We start from the raw sequence: 27,340 nt of genomic DNA, 5'->3' as shown, positions 1-27,340 counted from the left end.
ACAGTTATAGCGCTCCTGCGCTGTCTTCACGCCTCCCAGCAAGGTTCAGGGATCGTGGGAAAAGTGCAAGTGCTTCAGTGATTCCTCTGCGTGCCCCGCGCTGCGGAACACCTCCGGTACAGTTACAGCGCTCCTGCGCTGTCTTCACTTCTCCCAGCAGGGTTCAGGGATCGTGCGAAAAGTGCAAGTGCTTCGGTGATTCCTCTGCGTGCCCCGCGCTGCGGGATGCCTTCGGTACAGTTATAGCGCTACTGCCCTGTCTTCCCGCCTCGCAGTAGGGTTCAGGGATCGTGGGAAAAGTGCAAGTACTTCGATGGTTACTATGCATGCCCCTGTCTTTGAAGCACCTTAGTTAGTCGCAGCCTGTTGTAATAAAGTACTGGTTCATCACCATATCTGCTTAAACGCTCTTCATCCATACCGTCAGCACAATTAGGATCTCTTATTGCAGCATAGTTACCTTATTGAAGCCCTTTGGAACAGTATTACTCTGTCCAATAGAGGTTGAAAATGCTGTTTTTGGCTTGGCATCCTTAGAGAGTCTGATTTGGCAGTAGCAAGCAGTCAGGTCAAATGTACGGAGATGCTTGGCTGAGGCCAGAGTATCAATCAGCTCATCTGCCCTGGAAATTGAATGGGCATCGGTCCAAGTGACTGCATTGATGCCTCTATAGTCTACACAAAACCTAATCTCTCTCTTACCATCTTGGGTGTGAGGTTTTGGCACAAGGACTACAGGACTAGCCCAAGAGCTATCTGAAGGTTCATGACCCCCAACTCCATCATGTCTTGGACCTCAGACCTGATGGAGTGTCTGACATGGTCAGGCTGTCTGGAGATTTTACTCTTGACAGGCAGACTGTCACCTGTGTCCACTTCATGGGTACACCAGGTGGTTTGATTTGGAGTCAGAAAGAAGAAGTTTGGGAACTGATTGAGGACTTACCTACAATCAGCTTGCTGCGGGTCAGTGAGGCTGCCTGCCAAGGCTACTCCACCAACTGACCCATCAATAGGGTCCTGATAGAGGAGATTAGGGAAAGGGTCGCTCTCTTCCTCCTGTCCCTCATCATTTGCCACGAGGAAGCTCATGTCAGCCCTGTCAACAAAAGGCTTTAGGTGGTTCATGTGAAGAACTCTGGGAGCACTTCTGGGAGTGCCTAGGTCCACCAAGTAGGTAACCTCACCTTTTTTTCGCAAGGATGGTGTTGGGGCTACGCCACTTGTCTTGGAGAGCTGTTGGGGCCACAGACTCAACCACCCACTTTCTTTCCTTGCTGGTAAACAGCCAGTACAGCCTTTAGATCATGCCAAGCTTTCTGAAGCCCCTGGCCGGCATCAAGGTTTTTGCTGGCCTTCTTCATATACTCAGCAATACGTGAACGCAGGCCAAGGACATAGTCCTCAAACTCTTGTTTTAGAAGGTTTGAGAAGCTGTTCCCAGCCCTTCTTAACCAGACACAATGGGCCCCTAACTGTAAGTCCAAACAGAAGTTCAAATGGGCTGTAGCCCACCCCCTGCTGAGGAAACTCTGTAGGCAAAGAGAAGGCAGGGTAGTAAGACATCCCATGATCATACCCTTTAGGGTCTTGTTGAACCTTTCAACAAGCCCATTGCACTGTGGATGATAGGGTATGGTAAACTTGTAGTTTACACCATACTCTTGCTACACTGCCGTGATGTAGCTAGACATGAAGTTTGTACTTCTGTCTGACAAGACCTCCTTGGGAAACTCCACTCTGGAAAAGACTCACAGAAGGGCCCTCGCCACCATAGGAGTTGTAGTGGTCCTAAGTGGAATAGCTTCTAGATACCTAGTGGCATGGTCCACAGCCACTAGGAAGTAACTGTGTCGAGATGTTGTAGGAAGGTTTAAGGGACCAACAATGTTTATCCCTACCCTCTCATAGGAAACCCTAACCACTAGAAGTGAAATTAAGGGGGCCTTTGTAGTGCCACCTGACTTACCACTGGCTTGGTGTCTTCTGAAATGTATGGCCAGTGAAAATGAGGGACAAGCCTGTCCCAAGTCTTGCTTCGCCCAAGATGTCCTGCAAGAGGAATGTCATGCGTTAGGGACAGAAGAAAATCAATCAGACCAGGGAAGATAACGCTGCTGACTATATGGAGTACCCACAGAGGCGCAGCTTCCCACAGGGATCTAGGTTTAATTGAGTTGAAAATCAACTCAAACCTCTAGGTGACAATAAGATCAGAGGCAGTCAGAGATGGCTCCCTACTTGAATTTATGATGCAACTAGACTCAAACACGATTCCAGAGGGGGTTGCATTAAAAGTAACATAAATATCAGCAATTTATGGGGAAAAGAAATCTACCAACTCGTTGCATCAATCCTCAAAGATAAGAGGATTAGGAATCTTCTAAGCGGGATCCATAATGGATTTAACAATAGATAATATTTCCTTAGCTGAGTTTTAAGCCCATTCAATTTTATCCACAATGAAAGCCATTTGTGCATTCTTAATAGCCATATAGTGATCATTGATAGACTCTCTGACCATGGCTTTGGCAATGAGATCGTAAGATTTACCCCCTGATGTTCCAGAATTTTGCAGATTTTCTTAAGGGCTGTCAGCTGGGGATTAAACCAAGGTGCTGGAGGATAAGGCTTGATTTTGAAACTGATGGCATTGGGATAAGCTTGTCTAAGTCAGTGGTGATCCAGGAGTTGGCCTTATTTTCCAGGGTCTCGACCTGGGCATCTACTAACAGGAAGTTGCTAAAGGTCATAGCGTAAAGTTTAGTTAAAAAAATGTGCAATACAAAGGCTACTTCAAGATAACTAATGCATTTAATAATGATTCTTTGCAAGACAGACTTGATTGCTTGATATTCAACATTTATATGTCAACGCAACTCACCTGATGAGAGTGAACACATTGTTGAGAAGTGTAAAAATTAGTTCAGAGCAGGGATTGCGGTAGATTGGTTCACCATTGGACATGCAACCAGTAAAAAATCCACCAGCTTTAGCCTCACTTAAGTTTGTGGGTGGCTGAGTCCATCTCAACACTTCCAGGATGCTAGATACACAATAGCTGATCTAAAACGAAAAACATTTAAAATGTAAATATTTTGGTAGCGATAGACCAGGTTTTTATAGAACTTTTCTATCGCAAAATAGAGAAATTGTACTTGAAGAACTAGAAAATAAACTTAGCTGTGAGGGTAGTTTTCCAGCATTTTTGTCTTCTAAAGATTCTACAAATATTTTCAATATTACTGACTTCAGGACAGAAATTAATAAAAAATATGCAAAAAGGTAGCATAAACAACACATATTTTGACAATTATTCTGCAGCCCATCCAATGTCTCAGGTTGTTTGTCTCATCTGCCAATCAGTGTGAGACTGCCTCAGGTTAACTCCAGTGGGCATTTGAGATCATTTTTACAATTGCTGATTAGAACAGGAGAGGTTTCAACTGTATAAGTGAGAGTTACAGAAATAATTAAACAATGTTAACCTACACCTTTAACTATGCAATATGATTTGTTTGGTCAAATGTTCAGTGTAACGAAATGGGCTCTGCCCTTTTAATCTGCATGGATTTTTGCTTTTGGACCACCTGGTTTTGAACTTTTTAATGTGGGTGAGCCTCACAACTGTGTACTCAACCGCAGTCAACTGACTGCGTGTGTTTACTGCCAGCCTTCTCGCCTCTTTAGATGAGAACGCTGTGGCGCAGCGAGGGTGAGGGGGGCTTGGCTAGACACATGGGAACACTTATGCATACGCCTGTGCGGACTGCATGTCTGAGACTACTGTTGAGCACAGCCGGATAACTGCGCACAGGTAGCCTGGCACAGAGGGGGCTTTGCAGGGTAAGATATTGACCTGGATAGGCCTTATAATAATAGTAGACACTCAGAGAAAGTCAGTGTGGTTTACTGTCTTATCTGCAGTGTCAATTTATTATATACATAGGGGGGAATTTGCCTTTGGCCTACAATGTCCATCACGATATCAAAATGGGGTGCAACATGTGCCAAGATGGATTATGCAAGTCCCAAGAAGCTAAATGTACGTCTTATGGGTTATCCAGAAGGATTATGGTACTTACCCTATATGCGTCTGTTCTTGGTATGTAGTGTTGTAGATTCACAGCTTTGCATACTATTGCCATCTAGTGTTGGATACAGATTTGTGCAAGTTGTTTTTTTACGAAGAAGTCTTTCAAGTCATGAGGTAAAGTGACTCCCCCTCTTGGTGATATTGTGTATGGGCATCAACTCCATTGTTAGATTGTTTTCCCGCAGTCAAGTGAGACTGGAATGTGAATAAGTGGTACTAAAGAGACGACCATGCATATGATAGTGTAACTAGGTACTGCAATGACCACAGGTGTCCGTGGAGGAGGGTGGGAGCATGTGAACCTGCAACACTACAAGCCACGAACAGATGCTTACAGGGTAAGCAACATCAATGGCATGAGTGGTTGTAGATAAACATGCTTTGCATAGACTATAAAGCCGTGCCCTCGAAAAAGTGGCGGTTAACCTAAGGGTGTTTCAGTAGTTGAAAAAGAGTGCATAGCACTGCCTGTCCTACATTTGCTTGTTGGTGTGCTAAAACATCCACACAGTAATGTTTAGTGTGTGGGGTTGACCATGTAGCTGCTTTACAAATTTCAACAATTGTATATTTCCCAGAAAAGCTATAGATGCTCTTATCTTTTGAGTAGAGTTTGCTCTTGGAGGTGTGGGCAAAGTTCTTTTAGTTTTGATGTAACATGTCTGAATGCATTTAATTATCCATCTAGAGATACCAGATTTAGATATGGGCTTTTCCTGTGTGAGAGGCTGAAAAAGCTACAAACAGTTGTTTAATTTTATGAAACTATTTAGTTCTGTCAATATCGTACAAGAAAGCTGTTAACATCTAGTGTACGAAGGCCTCTTTGCAACTGAATAAGCCTGTGCAAAGAAGAGAGATAATTCAATTGACTGATTTAAGTGAAAGGTAGAAACTACCTTTGGAAATAATTTTGTGTTAGTTCAAAGTACTACCCTATCCCTGTGTAGCTGGAAGAAGGGTTCTTCCAAAGTTAGTGTCTGGAGCTCACTGACTAAAAGAGGTGATGGCTACTAGGAAGGCTACCTTCCAAGATAGGAAGAGAATGGGGCATTTATATAAGGGTTCAAATGGTGGACCCATAAGCTGGTAAGTACAATGTTGAGATTCCAAGCAGGTGGAGGGGAAAGCCTGGGTGGAATTACTCTTTTAAGACCTGTCGTGAATGCTTTAACAACTGGTACTTTAAACAATCTTAAATGATGTTTAGTTTGCAGGTAGGCTGCTACCGCAGCTAGATTTAGGCACATTTTAATATACACTAGTCCAGAAGTCTGCAAATGCAGGAGATAGCTTTGTTAGATTGTTTTGATTAGTTGCATTAAAAAGGTCAATGTGTTCACCACAACAGTAGAAGACAAATCTTTTCCACTTTGCAGCGTTGTGAGAAAGTGGGTTTCTGTTGCAGTACCGACCTCCCTTTTTTTGCCGGAAACTGATGCACTTCGACTTGATGTGCCCTGGGTCCCTGCCAATCAGGCTCCCAAGGGCCTGTGTTATTTCCCCAAAACCAATCCCAACTGGCATCTCTGGCCACAGGTCAGCCCCTGGTAAATGGTACCACAAGTACCCAGGGCACTGTGACCAGGGAAGACCTCTAAGGGCTGCAGCACTTATTGTGCCACTCTTAGAGGCCCTGCACCTTCACACAAACACACTACCTGGCAGGCTGCGTGTCCTGGTGCAAATGAAAAGTGAAGAGTCGACATGGCACACATCCCTGTGTGCCATGCCTGCAAACCACTGCCCTGGCCTGGATCAGCCACCCCTCTAGCTGGGTGCACTCTGCCAGTGGTGAGGGCACAGAGGCATAAGCCCTGTGCCCCTACAGTGTCTGAGTCCATTCTCAGACATTGTAAGTGCAGTGTGCCATTAAATAGTATATGGTGCTGGGAGTTTGTCATTATGAACTCCACAGTACCATGATGGCTACACTGAAGTTTGGGAAGTTTGGTATCAAAGATTTAGAAAGCGTTTTGCCAGCATTGCACAGTATTCTACTCGCTCCCTTAGAAGCGCTGCTTACTTTAGCTGATACTAGGAATTACCATCGTTTAATATAGCATTTTAATCGCCGATTTTTAAAACTTTTAAAACTTGTCTAAATTGTTATTTCCACACTGTTGCACTCAGCATACCTCCCCAGCTCCTTGCATCTATTTTACACCGCTTGTAGAAGGTCTCAGCTGACCTTAGGGCTGAAACTCGATCTATAGGGATAACATCCCCTACGGCGGCCATCTTAGGTGGGAGGCGACAGCAGTGAGAGCGCTCTAGCTCTCCACTACTTAAGGAGCCCCAAGGAAGCAGGCTTGTGATTTAGAAAGCGTTTTGCCAGCATTGCACAGTATTCTACTCGCTCCCTTAGAAGCGCTGCTTACTTTAGCTGATACTAGGAATTACCATCGTTTAATATAGCATTTTAATCGCCGATTTTTAAAACTTTTAAAACTTGTCTAAATTGTTATTTCCACACTGTTGCACTCAGCATACCTCCCCAGCTCCTTGCATCTATTTTACACCGCTTGTAGAAGGTCTCAGCTGACCTTAGGGCTGAAACTCGATCTATAGGGATAACATCCCCTACGGCGGCCATCTTAGGTGGGAGGCGACAGCAGTGAGAGCGCTCTAGCTCTCCACTACTTAAGGAGCCCCAAGGAAGCAGGCTTGTGATTTAGAAAGCGTTTTGCCAGCATTGCACAGTATTCTACTCGCTCCCTTAGAAGCGCTGCTTACTTTAGCTGATACTAGGAATTACCATCGTTTAATATAGCATTTTAATCGCCGATTTTTAAAACTTTTAAAACTTGTCTAAATTGTTATTTCCACACTGTTGCACTCAGCATACCTCCCCAGCTCCTTGCATCTATTTTACACCGCTTGTAGAAGGTCTCAGCTGACCTTAGGGCTGAAACTCGATCTATAGGGATAACATCCCCTACGGCGGCCATCTTAGGTGGGAGGCGACAGCAGTGAGAGCGCTCTAGCTCTCCACTACTTAAGGAGCCCCAAGGAAGCAGGCTTGTGATTTAGAAAGCGTTTTGCCAGCATTGCACAGTATTCTACTCGCTCCCTTAGAAGCGCTGCTTACTTTAGCTGATACTAGGAATTACCATCGTTTAATATAGCATTTTAATCGCCGATTTTTAAAACTTTTAAAACTTGTCTAAATTGTTATTTCCACACTGTTGCACTCAGCATACCTCCCCAGCTCCTTGCATCTATTTTACACCGCTTGTAGAAGGTCTCAGCTGACCTTAGGGCTGAAACTCGATCTATAGGGATAACATCCCCTACGGCGGCCATCTTAGGTGGGAGGCGACAGCAGTGAGAGCGCTCTAGCTCTCCACTACTTAAGGAGCCCCAAGGAAGCAGGCTTGTGATTTAGAAAGCGTTTTGCCAGCATTGCACAGTATTCTACTCGCTCCCTTAGAAGCGCTGCTTACTTTAGCTGATACTAGGAATTACCATCGTTTAATATAGCATTTTAATCGCCGATTTTTAAAACTTTTAAAACTTGTCTAAATTGTTATTTCCACACTGTTGCACTAAGCATACCTCCCCAGCTCCTTGCATCTATTTTACACCGCTTGTAGAAGGTCTCAGCTGACCTTAGGGCTGAAACTCGATCTATAGGGATAACATCCCCTACGGCGGCCATCTTAGGTGGGAGGCGACAGCAGTGAGAGCGCTCTAGCTCTCCACTACTTAAGGAGCCCCAAGGAAGCAGGCTTGTGATTTAGAAAGCGTTTTGCCAGCATTGCACAGTATTCTACTCGCTCCCTTAGAAGCGCTGCTTACTTTAGCTGATACTAGGAATTACCATCGTTTAATATAGCATTTTAATCGCCGATTTTTAAAACTTTTAAAACTTGTCTAAATTGTTATTTCCACACTGTTGCACTCAGCATACCTCCCCAGCTCCTTGCATCTATTTTACACCGCTTGTAGAAGGTCTCAGCTGACCTTAGGGCTGAAACTCGATCTATAGGGATAACATCCCCTACGGCGGCCATCTTAGGTGGGAGGCGACAGCAGTGAGAGCGCTCTAGCTCTCCACTACTTAAGGAGCCCCAAGGAAGCAGGCTTGTGATTTAGAAAGCGTTTTGCCAGCATTGCACAGTATTCTACTCGCTCCCTTAGAAGCGCTGCTTACTTTAGCTGATACTAGGAATTACCATCGTTTAATATAGCATTTTAATCGCCGATTTTTAAAACTTTTAAAACTTGTCTAAATTGTTATTTCCACACTGTTGCACTCAGCATACCTCCCCAGCTCCTTGCATCTATTTTACACCGCTTGTAGAAGGTCTCAGCTGACCTTAGGGCTGAAACTCGATCTATAGGGATAACATCCCCTACGGCGGCCATCTTAGGTGGGAGGCGACAGCAGTGAGAGCGCTCTAGCTCTCCACTACTTAAGGAGCCCCAAGGAAGCAGGCTTGTGATTTAGAAAGCGTTTTGCCAGCATTGCACAGTATTCTACTCGCTCCCTTAGAAGCGCTGCTTACTTTAGCTGATACTAGGAATTACCATCGTTTAATATAGCATTTTAATCGCCGATTTTTAAAACTTTTAAAACTTGTCTAAATTGTTATTTCCACACTGTTGCACTCAGCATACCTCCCCAGCTCCTTGCATCTATTTTACACCGCTTGTAGAAGGTCTCAGCTGACCTTAGGGCTGAAACTCGATCTATAGGGATAACATCCCCTACGGCGGCCATCTTAGGTGGGAGGCGACAGCAGTGAGAGCGCTCTAGCTCTCCACTACTTAAGGAGCCCCAAGGAAGCAGGCTTGTGATTTAGAAAGCGTTTTGCCAGCATTGCACAGTATTCTACTCGCTCCCTTAGAAGCGCTGCTTACTTTAGCTGATACTAGGAATTACCATCGTTTAATATAGCATTTTAATCGCCGATTTTTAAAACTTTTAAAACTTGTCTAAATTGTTATTTCCACACTGTTGCACTCAGCATACCTCCCCAGCTCCTTGCATCTATTTTACACCGCTTGTAGAAGGTCTCAGCTGACCTTAGGGCTGAAACTCGATCTATAGGGATAACATCCCTGTAATATGCTGCTCAGCCAGGATGTGTGTGTATGTTGGAATGTTGGAGTTAGAATGTTGGAATGGTTTGAGTCAGTTGGTCTATGGGCTGAGCAGCGTACAGGCTGCTCCTGGTGGGGCTTGCTATTTATATACTTTCATACCTGTAACTTCAATCTTCAATAAACATACTTGAAGTTACCAACCAGAACGGACATTTCATCATTCATATGTCTACCTTATTACAATTGGTACCAGGAGTGGGGTTATTTCTATTCCCCACAATTGACGACGTTTGGAAAGACCTTGCTCTTCATCCCTCAAGTAACTTCAAGATCAAGAAACTTCGAGATAAAGGAAATCCTCAAAAAAGCAGCTTAAGCTTACTTGCACCCGAGAGCCCCACCAGTGACCTCCCACCGGTCGCCCACAACGCGAGAGTGCAAGTCCCTGCTTGGTGTTCCTTTCTACTGGCAGCCATTCCTCCGACATCGTTGGCCCAGTTTAAAAGTGACAGTTCCTGCTGCCTGCCACATGACAAGAGGCCATTTGACAAGCTCAAGAGCCATCTGTTTCGTCAATTTCGCACATCGGCAATTTAAACAGCAGTCTACGGAACAGTAGTTTGATATTTGCTGCCATCTACTGGATGTTAGTAGAAACTTTGTGTGCCTGTAACTACGAGATATGAGGGTTGTTTCTGTCGCGCTGTCTCAACTTTGGATGTGCCAGTTACTGCCTGCATACAGTTTAAGTGTGCCAGTCCCTGACTGTTCACAACGTCAGGGACTACTGAAATTTCAAATTAAGTGTGCCTGTTTTCAGCGTCGCGCTTCTTCCTGCCTGTCTCTACTTGCATTGAGACCACTACCTGTCAGTGTGGAAAAGCGTCAGGGACTACTGAAATTTCCAGCCCACAGATCCTGCTTTCACCTTTAAGAGTGACAGAACTGAGTAAGGAAATTAGAACCGGGACAAGAAAATGCCTACCGATCTGCACCAGTGTGATGAAATCGGAGAAAAAGTTGCGTGCTGCCACCTATTGGAGGAGTTATGTTTAAGGGAATACACTTTTTCGTTTTACTTGCTCGTGCCGGTCATTAGGGAAAAGGATTCCCCAGCGCTGTGATGGTTTACCAGCAGCTACAGACGTGAGGATTTGCCAACCCGGTGAGCTAATGCTGTATCTAAGTCCACCAAACTGTGGACTGTTGTGGTGGACTGTTACGAGCAAGAGGTGTTTTTCTACCACCTTCATTTGTTATTGGTGATCTGGACTTAAAATGCGCTGTTTGGCGCTTATGAGGTAATTACTTATTGTTATTATTTAATATTTTACCTCTGCGCCTGTTGGAAAAACAGTTAAAAACCGTTGGCTTACTTGATTAACTGCCGATCCTCGTGATGCCATCGCGAGCCATGTCTTCAACAGCTCGCGATGTGTCCTGCAGATTCTTCGTTGTGCAGCATGGACGTGCCTGGAGCCACCCGGCTTTACGTCGTGCTGCGTACCGCCATTTTAACTTTACTAAGGTCGTCATGTTCTCTCGCAGAATTCAACTGTGCCAACCACGGTGTGTTCTGGTCTGTGTTGTAGTTTATTGGCACGTCCTCATCTGGCAGCTCCACCTGGATCTCTGTGGTTCTATGTTCCACTTGCCTTTTGACAGCAGCTGCGTTTTCCGATGTCCTGCTTTTAAATATTTTGCCCCGTCCTGTTTTGTTCAGAGTAAGGAGTTATACTGCAATGCCATCAAGTGGCGGTTTGGCGCCACTACTCCTTGACAATAAATAGAAAGACTCTCTCTCGTTGGTGTCTTCGTGAAGTTTAACGGTCCTGTTGAGTGCTGACCGTGATGGGCATGACACCAAGTTGGCTCCAAGGAGAAGGAAAAATAAACGGGGCGAGTGAGATGTTTTTCAAAATCATCAAGGAAGGCCTGAAGTCGATACAATTAAAAGCTGCTGTGAAGAGACTTTTGGATTGGACCTTTGATTCGAAAAGAATAGATGAGTTATTTATTTAAAAAAAATGCTGCAATATGTTTTTCCAATCCGTTACCATAGCAGTTTTCTTCTTATGATGATCCGTCATGGGCATGGAAGGGGTTAAACACTGAAAATGCAGGTCTTCGAGGGTTCCTTCCGATCCATTAGTTCAACTTCGTGGAACTCACTCAGCCTGAAGTTTCTAGAAAAGTGTTACTTTCCTTGCCTGCATTAGCACCAGTTCCTTTACGTTAATTTTTAATATTAGTACCTCACAATGCCTTTACTCTAATTTTCTGAAATAAGTACTTCATGATTTCTATACGCTAATTTTTAACATAGTCAAATTTAAAATAAGTACTTCATGATATCTGACAGTCTTATTTAAAGTAAGGATTTCGATATATTTTGTTGTTTCATGTGGTACCACCGCATCTCGTGCACATTTGTTTTTCATATTGCATTTACTTTGTTGTATGTGGTACTACCACATCTCGTGCACATTTGTTTTCATATTGCATTTACTTTGTTGTATGTGGTACTACCACATCTTGTGCACATTCTTATAAATTGCTTTTGCCTTATTTCGAGTGGTACTACCACATCTAGTGCACATTTTTACAAATTGTATTTACCCTGTTTATGTGGTACTACCACATCTAGTTCACATTTTTACAAATTGCCTTGTTGCATCTCGTGCACATATTTAAAAATGTTTTTGTCTTGTTTCATGTGGTACTACCACATTTCGTGCACATTTTTAGAGATTGCATTTACCTTATTTAATGTGGTACATCCACATCTTATCCATTTGTTTGACTGTTTATGTGGTGTGTCCCCACATCTATCTCATGTGGTGTGTCCCCATATCTATTTATGTGGTATATCCACATCTTATGCACACGTTCTGCTGTGTTATGTGGTGTCCCCACATCGTTTTATTGTGGTCATCCCACATCTGTACTCGCAAATTGTTTTATTGCGTCACGTTGTGCGTTTTGCTCTACTTGTTTTCTTATTCATGTTCTTGATTGTACTCTTGTACTTCCTTCGTGTCGGCCCGGCCAGCTTTCATGATCTTTGTACCTGAGTCACTTATTGTTTTGTTGTGGGTGTGTATCGGTTGTTTTCATGGTAGAAAGGGAGATGGGTGGTTGAGTCGTCTTTCGTGCCTCCTGTTATCCTTATTGTTTCTTCCAACTTACTATTTTCTCTTGGCGTTTTCTTTCAATTTTCATATCTTGCCATGTTTTCGCCTAAGTCTTTTACTGTGACTTTTTGTTATACCTTTTTTAGAGTTTCTCCCTTTTCATTGTTAAGAGGGGAGATGTTCTTTTCATTGTTAAGAGGGGAGATGTTGTAATATGCTGCTCAGCCAGGATGTGTGTGTATGTTGGAATGTTGGAGTTAGAATGTTGGAATGGTTTGAGTCAGTTGGTCTATGGGCTGAGCAGCGTACAGGCTGCTCCTGGTGGGGCTTGCTATTTATATACTTTCATACCTGTAACTTCAATCTTCAATAAACATACTTGAAGTTACCAACCAGAACGGACATTTCATCATTCATATGTCTACCTTATTACAATCCCCTACGGCGGCCATCTTAGGTGGGAGGCGACAGCAGTGAGAGCGCTCTAGCTCTCCACTACTTAAGGAGCCCCAAGGAAGCAGGCTTGTGATTTAGAAAGCGTTTTGCCAGCATTGCACAGTATTCTACTCGCTCCCTTAGAAGCGCTGCTTACTTTAGCTGATACTAGGAATTACCATCGTTTAATATAGCATTTTAATCGCCGATTTTTAAAACTTTTAAAACTTGTCTAAATTGTTATTTCCACACTGTTGCACTCAGCATACCTCCCCAGCTCCTTGCATCTATTTTACACCGCTTGTAGAAGGTCTCAGCTGACCTTAGGGCTGAAACTCGATCTATAGGGATAACATCCCCTACGGCGGCCATCTTAGGTGGGAGGCGACAGCAGTGAGAGCGCTCTAGCTCTCCACTACTTAAGGAGCCCCAAGGAAGCAGGCTTGTGATTTAGAAAGCGTTTTGCCAGCATTGCACAGTATTCTACTCGCTCCCTTAGAAGCGCTGCTTACTTTAGCTGATACTAGGAATTACCATCGTTTAATATAGCATTTTAATCGCCGATTTTTAAAACTTTTAAAACTTGTCTAAATTGTTATTTCCACACTGTTGCACTCAGCATACCTCCCCAGCTCCTTGCATCTATTTTACACCGCTTGTAGAAGGTCTCAGCTGACCTTAGGGCTGAAACTCGATCTATAGGGATAACATCCCCTACGGCGGCCATCTTAGGTGGGAGGCGACAGCAGTGAGAGCGCTCTAGCTCTCCACTACTTAAGGAGCCCCAAGGAAGCAGGCTTGTGATTTAGAAAGCGTTTTGCCAGCATTGCACAGTATTCTACTCGCTCCCTTAGAAGCGCTGCTTACTTTAGCTGATACTAGGAATTACCATCGTTTAATATAGCATTTTAATCGCCGATTTTTAAAACTTTTAAAACTTGTCTAAATTGTTATTTCCACACTGTTGCACTCAGCATACCTCCCCAGCTCCTTGCATCTATTTTACACCGCTTGTAGAAGGTCTCAGCTGACCTTAGGGCTGAAACTCGATCTATAGGGATAACATCCCCTACGGCGGCCATCTTAGGTGGGAGGCGACAGCAGTGAGAGCGCTCTAGCTCTCCACTACTTAAGGAGCCCCAAGGAAGCAGGCTTGTGATTTAGAAAGCGTTTTGCCAGCATTGCACAGTATTCTACTCGCTCCCTTAGAAGCGCTGCTTACTTTAGCTGATACTAGGAATTACCATCGTTTAATATAGCATTTTAATCGCCGATTTTTAAAACTTTTAAAACTTGTCTAAATTGTTATTTCCACACTGTTGCACTCAGCATACCTCCCCAGCTCCTTGCATCTATTTTACACCGCTTGTAGAAGGTCTCAGCTGACCTTAGGGCTGAAACTCGATCTATAGGGATAACATCCCCTACGGCGGCCATCTTAGGTGGGAGGCGACAGCAGTGAGAGCGCTCTAGCTCTCCACTACTTAAGGAGCCCCAAGGAAGCAGGCTTGTGATTTAGAAAGCGTTTTGCCAGCATTGCACAGTATTCTACTCGCTCCCTTAGAAGCGCTGCTTACTTTAGCTGATACTAGGAATTACCATCGTTTAATATAGCATTTTAATCGCCGATTTTTAAAACTTTTAAAACTTGTCTAAATTGTTATTTCCACACTGTTGCACTCAGCATACCTCCCCAGCTCCTTGCATCTATTTTACACCGCTTGTAGAAGGTCTCAGCTGACCTTAGGGCTGAAACTCGATCTATAGGGATAACATCCCCTACGGCGGCCATCTTAGGTGGGAGGCGACAGCAGTGAGAGCGCTCTAGCTCTCCACTACTTAAGGAGCCCCAAGGAAGCAGGCTTGTGATTTAGAAAGCGTTTTGCCAGCATTGCACAGTATTCTACTCGCTCCCTTAGAAGCGCTGCTTACTTTAGCTGATACTAGGAATTACCATCGTTTAATATAGCATTTTAATCGCCGATTTTTAAAACTTTTAAAACTTGTCTAAATTGTTATTTCCACACTGTTGCACTCAGCATACCTCCCCAGCTCCTTGCATCTATTTTACACCGCTTGTAGAAGGTCTCAGCTGACCTTAGGGCTGAAACTCGATCTATAGGGATAACATCCCTGTAATATGCTGCTCAGCCAGGATGTGTGTGTATGTTGGAATGTTGGAGTTAGAATGTTGGAATGGTTTGAGTCAGTTGGTCTATGGGCTGAGCAGCGTACAGGCTGCTCCTGGTGGGGCTTGCTATTTATATACTTTCATACCTGTAACTTCAATCTTCAATAAACATACTTGAAGTTACCAACCAGAACGGACATTTCATCATTCATATGTCTACCTTATTACAATTGGTACCAGGAGTGGGGTTATTTCTATTCCCCACAATTGACGACGTTTGGAAAGACCTTGCTCTTCATCCCTCAAGTAACTTCAAGATCAAGAAACTTCGAGATAAAGGAAATCCTCAAAAAAGCAGCTTAAGCTTACTTGCACCCGAGAGCCCCACCAGTGACCTCCCACCGGTCGCCCACAACGCGAGAGTGCAAGTCCCTGCTTGGTGTTCCTTTCTACTGGCAGCCATTCCTCCGACATCGTTGGCCCAGTTTAAAAGTGACAGTTCCTGCTGCCTGCCACATGACAAGAGGCCATTTGACAAGCTCAAGAGCCATCTGTTTCGTCAATTTCGCACATCGGCAATTTAAACAGCAGTCTACGGAACAGTAGTTTGATATTTGCTGCCATCTACTGGATGTTAGTAGAAACTTTGTGTGCCTTTAACTACGAGATATGAGGGTTGTTTCTGTCGCGCTGTCTCAACTTTGGATGTGCCAGTTACTGCCTGCATACAGTTTAAGTGTGCCAGTCCCTGACTGTTCACAACGTCAGGGACTACTGAAATTTCAAATTAAGTGTGCCTGTTTTCAGCGTCGCGCTTCTTCCTGCCTGTCTCTACTTGCATTGAGACCACTACCTGTCAGTGTGGAAAAGCGTCAGGGACTACTGAAATTTCCAGCCCACAGATCCTGCTTTCACCTTTAAGAGTGACAGAACTGAGTAAGGAAATTAGAACCGGGACAAGAAAATGCCTACCGATCTGCACCAGTGTGATGAAATCGGAGAAAAAGTTGCGTGCTGCCACCTATTGGAGGAGTTATGTTTAAGGGAATACACTTTTTCGTTTTACTTGCTCGTGCCGGTCATTAGGGAAAAGGATTCCCCAGCGCTGTGATGGTTTACCAGCAGCTACAGACGTGAGGATTTGCCAACCCGGTGAGCTAATGCTGTATCTAAGTCCACCAAACTGTGGACTGTTGTGGTGGACTGTTACGAGCAAGAGGTGTTTTTCTACCACCTTCATTTGTTATTGGTGATCTGGACTTAAAATGCGCTGTTTGGCGCTTATGAGGTAATTACTTATTGTTATTATTTAATATTTTACCTCTGCGCCTGTTGGAAAAACAGTTAAAAACCGTTGGCTTACTTGATTAACTGCCGATCCTCGTGATGCCATCGCGAGCCATGTCTTCAACAGCTCGCGATGTGTCCTGCAGATTCTTCGTTGTGCAGCATGGACGTGCCTGGAGCCACCCGGCTTTACGTCGTGCTGCGTACCGCCATTTTAACTTTACTAAGGTCGTCATGTTCTCTCGCAGAATTCAACTGTGCCAACCACGGTGTGTTCTGGTCTGTGTTGTAGTTTATTGGCACGTCCTCATCTGGCAGCTCCACCTGGATCTCTGTGGTTCTATGTTCCACTTGCCTTTTGACAGCAGCTGCGTTTTCCGATGTCCTGCTTTTAAATATTTTGCCCCGTCCTGTTTTGTTCAGAGTAAGGAGTTATACTGCAATGCCATCAAGTGGCGGTTTGGCGCCACTACTCCTTGACAATAAATAGAAAGACTCTCTCTCGTTGGTGTCTTCGTGAAGTTTAACGGTCCTGTTGAGTGCTGACCGTGATGGGCATGACACCAAGTTGGCTCCAAGGAGAAGGAAAAATAAACGGGGCGAGTGAGATGTTTTTCAAAATCATCAAGGAAGGCCTGAAGTCGATACAATTAAAAGCTGCTGTGAAGAGACTTTTGGATTGGACCTTTGATTCGAAAAGAATAGATGAGTTATTTATTTAAAAAAAATGCTGCAATATGTTTTTCCATTCCGTTACCATAGCAGTTTTCTTCTTATGATGATCCGTCATGGGCATGGAAGGGGTTAAACACTGAAAATGCAGGTCTTCGAGGGTTCCTTCCGATCCATTAGTTCAACTTCGTGGAACTCACTCAGCCTGAAGTTTCTAGAAAAGTGTTACTTTCCTTGCCTGCATTAGCACCAGTTCCTTTACGTTAATTTTTAATATTAGTACCTCACAATGCCTTTACTCTAATTTTCTGAAATAAGTACTTCATGATTTCTATACGCTAATTTTTAACATAGTCAAATTTAAAATAAGTACTTCATGATATCTGACAGTCTTATTTAAAGTAAGGATTTCGATATATTTTGTTGTTTCATGTGGTACCACCGCATCTCGTGCACATTTGTTTTTCATATTGCATTTACTTTGTTGTATGTGGTACTACCACATCTCGTGCACATTTGTTTTCATATTGCATTTACTTTGTTGTATGTGGTACTACCACATCTTGTGCACATTCTTATAAATTGCTTTTGCCTTATTTCGAGTGGTACTACCACATCTAGTGCACATTTTTACAAATTGTATTTACCCTGTTTATGTGGTACTACCACATCTAGTTCACATTTTTACAAATTGCCTTGTTGCATCTCGTGCACATATTTAAAAATGTTTTTGTCTTGTTTCATGTGGTACTACCACATTTCGTGCACATTTTTAGAGATTGCATTTACCTTATTTAATGTGGTACATCCACATCTTATCCATTTGTTTGACTGTTTATGTGGTGTGTCCCCACATCTATCTCATGTGGTGTGTCCCCATATCTATTTATGTGGTATATCCACATCTTATGCACACGTTCTGCTGTGTTATGTGGTGTCCCCACATCGTTTTATTGTGGTCATCCCACATCTGTACTCGCAAATTGTTTTATTGCGTCACGTTGTGCGTTTTGCTCTACTTGTTTTCTTATTCATGTTCTTGATTGTACTCTTGTACTTCCTTCGTGTCGGCCCGGCCAGCTTTCATGATCTTTGTACCTGAGTCACTGATTGTTTTGTTGTGGGTGTGTATCGGTTGTTTTCATGGTAGAAAGGGAGATGGGTGGTTGAGTCGTCTTTCGTGCCTCCTGTTATCCTTATTGTTTCTTCCAACTTACTATTTTCTCTTGGCGTTTTCTTTCAATTTTCATATCTTGCCATGTTTTCGCCTAAGTCTTTTACTGTGACTTTTTGTTATACCTTTTTTAGAGTTTCTCCCTTTTCATTGTTAAGAGGGGAGATGTTCTTTTCATTGTTAAGAGGGGAGATGTTGTAATATGCTGCTCAGCCAGGATGTGTGTGTATGTTGGAATGTTGGAGTTAGAATGTTGGAATGGTTTGAGTCAGTTGGTCTATGGGCTGAGCAGCGTACAGGCTGCTCCTGGTGGGGCTTGCTATTTATATACTTTCATACCTGTAACTTCAATCTTCAATAAACATACTTGAAGTTACCAACCAGAACGGACATTTCATCATTCATATGTCTACCTTATTACAATCCCCTACGGCGGCCATCTTAGGTGGGAGGCGACAGCAGTGAGAGCGCTCTAGCTCTCCACTACTTAAGGAGCCCCAAGGAAGCAGGCTTGTGATTTAGAAAGCGTTTTGCCAGCATTGCACAGTATTCTACTCGCTCCCTTAGAAGCGCTGCTTACTTTAGCTGATACTAGGAATTACCATCGTTTAATATAGCATTTTAATCGCCGATTTTTAAAACTTTTAAAACTTGTCTAAATTGTTATTTCCACACTGTTGCACTCAGCATACCTCCCCAGCTCCTTGCATCTATTTTACACCGCTTGTAGAAGGTCTCAGCTGACCTTAGGGCTGAAACTCGATCTATAGGGATAACATCCCCTACGGCGGCCATCTTAGGTGGGAGGCGACAGCAGTGAGAGCGCTCTAGCTCTCCACTACTTAAGGAGCCCCAAGGAAGCAGGCTTGTGATTTAGAAAGCGTTTTGCCAGCATTGCACAGTATTCTACTCGCTCCCTTAGAAGCGCTGCTTACTTTAGCTGATACTAGGAATTACCATCGTTTAATATAGCATTTTAATCGCCGATTTTTAAAACTTTTAAAACTTGTCTAAATTGTTATTTCCACACTGTTGCACTCAGCATACCTCCCCAGCTCCTTGCATCTATTTTACACCGCTTGTAGAAGGTCTCAGCTGACCTTAGGGCTGAAACTCGATCTATAGGGATAACATCCCCTACGGCGGCCATCTTAGGTGGGAGGCGACAGCAGTGAGAGCGCTCTAGCTCTCCACTACTTAAGGAGCCCCAAGGAAGCAGGCTTGTGATTTAGAAAGCGTTTTGCCAGCATTGCACAGTATTCTACTCGCTCCCTTAGAAGCGCTGCTTACTTTAGCTGATACTAGGAATTACCATCGTTTAATATAGCATTTTAATCGCCGATTTTTAAAACTTTTAAAACTTGTCTAAATTGTTATTTCCACACTGTTGCACTCAGCATACCTCCCCAGCTCCTTGCATCTATTTTACACCGCTTGTAGAAGGTCTCAGCTGACCTTAGGGCTGAAACTCGATCTATAGGGATAACATCCCCTACGGCGGCCATCTTAGGTGGGAGGCGACAGCAGTGAGAGCGCTCTAGCTCTCCACTACTTAAGGAGCCCCAAGGAAGCAGGCTTGTGATTTAGAAAGCGTTTTGCCAGCATTGCACAGTATTCTACTCGCTCCCTTAGAAGCGCTGCTTACTTTAGCTGATACTAGGAATTACCATCGTTTAATATAGCATTTTAATCGCCGATTTTTAAAACTTTTAAAACTTGTCTAAATTGTTATTTCCACACTGTTGCACTCAGCATACCTCCCCAGCTCCTTGCATCTATTTTACACCGCTTGTAGAAGGTCTCAGCTGACCTTAGGGCTGAAACTCGATCTATAGGGATAACATCCCCTACGGCGGCCATCTTAGGTGGGAGGCGACAGCAGTGAGAGCGCTCTAGCTCTCCACTACTTAAGGAGCCCCAAGGAAGCAGGCTTGTGATTTAGAAAGCGTTTTGCCAGCATTGCACAGTATTCTACTCGCTCCCTTAGAAGCGCTGCTTACTTTAGCTGATACTAGGAATTACCATCGTTTAATATAGCATTTTAATCGCCGATTTTTAAAACTTTTAAAACTTGTCTAAATTGTTATTTCCACACTGTTGCACTCAGCATACCTCCCCAGCTCCTTGCATCTATTTTACACCGCTTGTAGAAGGTCTCAGCTGACCTTAGGGCTGAAACTCGATCTATAGGGATAACATCCCCTACGGCGGCCATCTTAGGTGGGAGGCGACAGCAGTGAGAGCGCTCTAGCTCTCCACTACTTAAGGAGCCCCAAGGAAGCAGGCTTGTGATTTAGAAAGCGTTTTGCCAGCATTGCACAGTATTCTACTCGCTCCCTTAGAAGCGCTGCTTACTTTAGCTGATACTAGGAATTACCATCGTTTAATATAGCATTTTAATCGCCGATTTTTAAAACTTTTAAAACTTGTCTAAATTGTTATTTCCACACTGTTGCACTCAGCATACCTCCCCAGCTCCTTGCATCTATTTTACACCGCTTGTAGAAGGTCTCAGCTGACCTTAGGGCTGAAACTCGATCTATAGGGATAACATCCCCTACGGCGGCCATCTTAGGTGGGAGGCGACAGCAGTGAGAGCGCTCTAGCTCTCCACTACTTAAGAATACGGTCGCTCTCCGCGCTAGCGGACGCGCTTTGCGGAAGCGCCTCGTTCAGCGCGGAGTCACGCCGAGTCAGCCCGTCTGCGCCCGTCCGCGCTGAGGACGGGCTGCAGGACGGGCTGTCCCTCATTATTATGCCCTTCGACAATCAGACTCAGGGTGGTCGTAAGTACATCTACTCTTCCACGACGTTACTGTCTTTTCGACCTTGTACCCCCATATCTTGTTCCTTGTGCATTCTGCCTTGCCATTATTTCACTTGTGCTGGTTGTGGCTTCACTACTGGTAAAATGCAGCTCTCCAAGACACAGCAGAGCGTTAAGCACTATAGGGGAAAAAGAAAGCCCACCAAGGGCCCTATCACCTCCCCGTCCCCTCTCCATTTCTGGAGCCTAAATTGTAGATCGCTCCCTAGGAACAAACTAAATATCTTCGATTTTATCACTGAGGAATCACCTGACGCTCTGTTCCTGACCGAGACTTGGATTCAGGCCAGCTCGGGTCCGGACATTGCCGCAGCCGTCCCTCCTAACTATGTTGTGCTGCATCAGGACAGACCCTTAGGTAAAGGTGGTGGAATTGCAATCATTTATAAATCTATCTATCAATGTAAACTGGAACCTCTACATCTCCCAGGTAGTGAGGCTGCACTGTTCAAATTGACGATTAATCCTCGAATGATGCTCTCCGGTCTGCTAATTTATCGGCCGCCCGGAAATGCCGCACCTTGGATTCCCTCACTTATTGATTGCTTATCAGCAACACTACTAAAATCTAATAATCTCACCATTCTTGGTGATTTAAACATTCACTTCGATGATGTCAACAACCCCCTCAATAAAGTCCTTCTTTCTGACCTTGAGGTTTTTAACCTCAAACTCTGTAACTCTGGAGCCACTCATAATGCCGGCCATCTTTTGGATCCAATCATCTCTACTCTCTCATTTGACTGTACCCACTCTGCCCGCCCGCTTGTCTGGTCTGATCACTATGCGGTTCACTTTGTACTACCACCTGCTTTATACTCTGCCAGGGTCCATGCGGATGAAATTAAATCATCGTATCGTTGGGACAAGCTCAATATAGCCGATTTTAACCTGCGTCTAACTGAGTCTATTCCATCCTCCATCAATACTGACCAGAATCTGAATGTTTCCATCTCTGATTGGCTGACAGATGCAGTATCGACTCTTGTCCCTCAATCCAGGAGCAAACATAGATCCTTGCGCCCACCAGCACCCTGGTATTCAGAGGAGCTGAAAATCCAACGCTCCAAATGCAAAGCCCTGGAGAGGAAATGGAGGGCGTCCTATTCAGCTTCCTCTAAAGTGATCTACAAAGAAGAATTAAAACTCTATCATTCAAACTGCAAACGTGCTAAGGCCTCCTACATTGTTTCCACAATCACTTCAGTGCAAAACTGTCCCCGAACTCTTTTTGCCACAGTTAAAAAACTCACAGGAGCTGATACTGTCCCCGCACTGCCGGCTTTAGATGCCACACAATGTAATGCCATTGCAGACTTTTTTGTATCTAAGGTTGAGGGCATCCATCAATCACTTGCTTCCCTTCCCTCTCCAACTGATTCCTCTCTACACGGTCCGTATTGTAATACCTCCACCCCCCCCACTGAGTTTATTTTCAACTGGACACCATTTGACGACTCTTCTTTCCTATCCTGCTTAAAAAGCATCAGGTCTGGATCTCCGCGGGACCCAGTCCCCATGAAGATACTCAAACAACTTGACCTTGAACCACGAAGATTCCTAATGAGGCTATTAAACGTCTCGCTTACCGAATCTCGAGTGGAACAGGACTGGAAACATGCCATGGTCGTCCCCCTGCTTAAAAAATCTGGTGCTGACATCACAAATCTTGCCAACTTCAGGCCTATATCCCTGCTGCCAGCCTGTTCTAAAATCCTAGAACGCCATGTTAACACCCAGCTTAATGAGTTTGTTGAAAACATGGGATATCTCCATCCGTCCCAATCAGGCTTTCGCGCTAATTACTCCACCGAATCCGCACTCCTAGGGGTAACTGAGCGACTCCGACACGGTATCGATGGCGGTGAGACCTTTGCGCTGATTCTTCTTGACTTAAGCGCTGCTTTCGATACCGTGTCCCACTCCATCCTATTGGAGTCTCTCGGTTCCCTCGGTGTTGCTGGATCTGCGCTCGCCTGGGTGTCCATTTCTTAATGAGCGCACCTTTCAGGTTTTCTCAAACAAAGCTGAATCTGCGATTCATTCCTCTGCCTACGGCGTCCCCCAAGGGTCTATATTGAGCCCTCTGTTGTTCAATATTTACATCAGACCACTTGCTTCCATCGTAGAGGACGCCGGTCTGTCTATATACTCATACGCAGACGACACGCAGATTGTGTTCTCTTTGTCTAGCAGCAGGGCTCAGGACACCTCTGCCCTCAAAATCGGCCTCTCTCGCGTTGCAGCTTGGATGCAAATGCATCTGTTAAAGCTCAACGGAGACAAGACCGAGGTGATCATACTAGGCAAACAAAAAGATCTCTGGGGTCCACGACATTGGCCCAGTGACATGGGTCCTCTGCCTACCCCCGTGCCTGTTGCCCGCAACCTCGGTGTCCTAATCGACGACAAACTCTCGATGAGGCAGCAGGCAACTAAGGTCGCTGCGATCTGCTTTAACACCCTTCGCTGGTTGCAAAAGATCATATGGATGCTGCCTGAGTCCACTCGTAGAACTGTCGTACAGGCCCTTGTGATGTCCCATATCGACTATGGCAATGTGCTTTATCTAGGAGCAGATAAAGCTACAATCAATAAACTCCAGGTTGTACAGAACTCAGCCGCCCGCCTGCTGCGTAATGTCCCAAGGAGAATGTCCGCAATGCAGGCTCTACGTGACCTCCATTGGTTAAAAATCTCGGATCGAGTGGCCTTCAAAACTTTGTGCATCCTCTTCAAAATTCGCCAAGGCTCCGCTCCGGCCTACTTGCACAATCTTGCGCAGCCATATCAGCCTGGCCACCTTTTGAGGTCATCCAATAGTGGCAATCTTGTGATTCCCAGAATCCGACTGGCAAAAATGGGAGGCCGTTCATTCGCATATCTGGGCCCCAAGATGTGGAATGCTCTCCCAATGGCGCTTAAAACAGAAACCAGTCTTCTGGCTTTCCGCAAAAAACTGAAGACCCTCCTGTTCTAGTTCCAGATTCCTCCGGTCTAGTGTCTCCCTCTTGCAATTACTTGTTTTCCGATTTCTCCTCCAGTCTATCCCTGGCGCCGGGAAACCCACTGCGGGTAGCTGCGCGCAATATAAGTTCAATAAAATAAATAAAATAAATAAAATAAAATCTCAGCACATTGAAATCCACACTGGCATCAGTGTGGGTACAATGTAAAACGCACGACAAGGGGTATTTTAGAAATGCCCCCTGAACTCAACCCACCTCTAGTGTCCCGACTGAGTGGCTGCCCAGGCTGCCATCAACAAACATGTTTCTGGACCCCTGGGTCGAGAGCCTGCTGCTCTTGGGGGCCTGAAACAATGCACATCCTGGGTCGAGGTGGCAAGCCTCCTCCGCCAGGATGGGCAGGGTTCACGAAAGGGGAAGCTTCAAAGGCCTGCCGCCTTTGTGAGCTTCTCCAGACCAATTGCTGTACTTAGCAACTGGTCTCCACTGGTTCTGACCCCCACTCTGGGCGGGAGAACCGGCGGGATAAACAAGTAAGGAAAGGAGGTGCACAGATCTAGGCATAGATGCGGAGATCACATCAAGTCACACATTTTGGCCTAAGGGGTCTCCTGCCCTCACCCACCTATGGGGCAAATTTGACCTCACTTTAGGGCTTAATAATTTAGCCAATTCACGGTGGAGTGTGATCCTCATCACCCCACTGAGTGGAAATCCTCTCACCATAGTGTGGTAAGAGTGGAGCCCGTTCTTTTTGTTTATCACGGTCCTGATGAATGCCGCGGACCCAACTAGGCCTTCAGGCAGAAACATGTTGACCTCACTGATAGCGGTGGGGGGGGACAATAATATCCCCATTACACCGATCACCTTGTTTTAAACTACCATATAGATGCCAGCACTATTAAATTTAAGCTGACATCTTTAATGGCCTTTTAACTCACTACCTTCTCCCATGGGCTCCCACTTAGTTTAGAAGTGCATCCCTGTCGTCAGGTGTATGCTCTGTATAGAGGGCAAGGACTGGTCTATGATGAAGCATGACACCAGGCGGTGTGAGAGACCAGTCCTTCACTTTTTGTGAGATGCCTGCACTCACAAACTAAAACTGCACTAGCATTAGCGACACCCCACTGGGAGCGGCTACATTGTGGTACCTAGTTTATGTTGGAAGCTGCCAACTCCAGCACCCCGTGCCTCTGGTTCCCTCACCCCAGATTTAGTCTGGATTTTGTGGTTTCACAGGAAAGGAGGTGAGCCAGGTCCTGCCAACGCCACCCCTCAGGTGGGGGAGGCGAGATGAAGCACAACTCCGGGCTCTCGCCATCTTGAAGGAACAGGATCCTGCCCCCCTCCCACTGGAAAGCGGCAGAATAGGGGGTGTACTCACCCCAGGGAAGGGACCCATTGGTCCCTGCCCTTACCCTACCTGTAACGCCCCTAAATTCAGTATTTAGGGGCACCCTGAACCTTGATTCCTCAGATCCAGAAACGACTACAAAAGAAGACAAGAAGAAGGACGAATTGCCGTTCAGCTGCTAACAAGAGGACGACGTCCACTGACTTGGCCCCAGCCCTACCGGCCTGTCTCCCCTCGAACCTGCACCTGCTGATCCCCGGTGTGTCCTGCGGCCAGCAAACTCGAAAACCCTGATGGACCGCCTGCCTTGCCTCTACAAAGACTGTGTCTCCTGAGAACAGCAGAACTGTTCAACTTTGCAACCTCTGGCAGCAGCCAGAGTCCGCGAATCCAGCACACTCTGCACCCGCGGAACCAGGCCCGAGCTCGAGTGGAAAAACACCAAGAGGAGGTCCCCCCAGTGATCCTGACCCAAGACCTGGTGACTCCTGACCTGCCTCAAGCCTCAAACCGACGGCTGCAGTCAAAATCCAGAAGGCCCCCCTACCCTGACCGGAGCTGGTAAGAAGACCCGACTCCAAAAGGCACCCCTACACCCGACGCCCCATGCCCTTGTGTGCCCCAACCAACGGTGCCTAGCCAACCCCCAACATCCCAACTTACCTCTCGAAGTGGTGGTCGCTCCCAGAAGTCCTTCGTCTCCCTGCCTGCAGCGGGTTTGCAAACCGGAGGCTCTCAATTGAAAACAGGGCGACGGACGTTGAAACAGCACTCTGCACGCGGCCGCCCCAGTGCCGCTGAGGGTGCACTTTTTGTTTTTTGGCAAACTTATTTTTATTGAAAAGATTTTCCAGTACAGCTCAAAAGTATAACCATCACCTTGCTCAACGCAGTGAGCTTTTGCCTTAGAACTCTGAATAAGGGTTGAAGCCATAACGTGTTACCCGACCATTGTCCCAGCCCCATCCCGTGGAGGATGCACATATAAAATGTACAGTTTCTAATATCTTAATGGTTTGGTCCATGACCTAGTGTCCATTAGTAACAGGTAAGGTACACATTGAGCTGTCCCACCCATCTTTCTTTTGTGATGGGTTTCTAATAAACCCTTCCAAAGGGAAGAAGCAATATACGTAAATAAAACCCCTGAAACGAGAACTATATTCTAAAAAAGTATAAAAAGAACCCCCACCCCTTCCCCCCCAATTATGGTGGCGGCTCTGTTACTTTAATGGGTTCATCGTTAAGTAGGCTTAGGTGGGTAAAAATTGAAAGAGATGCAATGCTCTGACAGAGGGAGGACAGCCAGCCAAGGGCAGGCCACGTGAGAGAAAGGCAACCGGCGGTCCCCATTTATATTCAAAATCTTTCACCTGTGGAGTGAGTGCCCAGTGTAACAGCTGAGTGTAGTGGTATCGTTCTATGTTCCCCAAACCATAATCTCGTTTGCAATTCTTAACTGACAGGGGATCCGCATTATGAAAATGGTGTGTCAGGGCTAAGCAATCACCCTCCCTCCAGGCATCAAAAGGGCCTTCGTGGAGTTAGCCTTAAAGAGGTCCTCGACTATGGATGTTAGCTGAACCCCCAAATATTGTATAGAGAAAGCAGCCCATTGGAGAGGGGTATGTGGCTGCAAGTCGCACACTGCTGCCTGTGGCAGAGTGAGATTGAGTATGTATGACTTGACAAGGTTGATCTTGAAACCCGTCACTTTCTCAAATCGCCCTAGCTCCATGTGCAAAGGTGGGAGAGACTTGGCCGGTTCGGAGAGGGACAAGAGGACGTCGTCCGCAAAAAGCGTGATTTTGTGTGATTCACCGCTGAAGGGGATTCCCCGAATCTCTGGGTTAGCCCTGATGGCTATTGCCAGAGGTTCAATGCTAAGGGTGAACAACAGGGGCGAGAGAGGGCACCCCTGACGGGTGCCCCTAGTGTGGAGAAAGAGGGCTGATTGTATCCCGTTGACTTCCACTCTAGAGCAAGGTTGGACGTAGTTGGCCCGAAGCACAGTAATAAATTTATCCGTGAACCCGAAGCTTTTGAGGGTATGAAAGAGGAATGACCAGTCCACCCTGTCGAACGCCTTCTCGGCGTCTAGACCCACCAGGACAGCAGGGATTCGCCGCTTGTTGGCCTTTTCTATCAAGTGTACTATGCGTCGGATGTTGTCGTGGGTTTGCCGACCCTTGATATATCCCGA

General features: G+C 45.4%; 1 protein-coding gene across 1 annotated transcript in view; it reads right to left on the bottom strand.

The window, feature by feature from the left end:
* The window catches only part of LOC146816481 (exportin-5-like), a 1,583,592-nt gene that overhangs the window by 840,056 nt on the left and 716,196 nt on the right, over positions 1–27,340 (bottom strand). Inside the window, 1 exon segment of the mRNA XM_085610325.1 lies at positions 2,885–3,066. Within this exon segment, the coding sequence (XP_085466451.1) occupies positions 2,885–3,066 (182 nt within the window).

This window comes from Triturus cristatus, chromosome 6 (assembly GCF_964204655.1).
Source record: "Triturus cristatus chromosome 6, aTriCri1.1, whole genome shotgun sequence".
In the NCBI taxonomy this organism is placed as follows: Eukaryota; Metazoa; Chordata; class Amphibia; order Caudata; family Salamandridae; genus Triturus; species Triturus cristatus.
The sequence above is the reverse complement of the archived record's forward strand: the minus strand, read 5'-3'. Positions and strand labels throughout refer to the sequence as shown.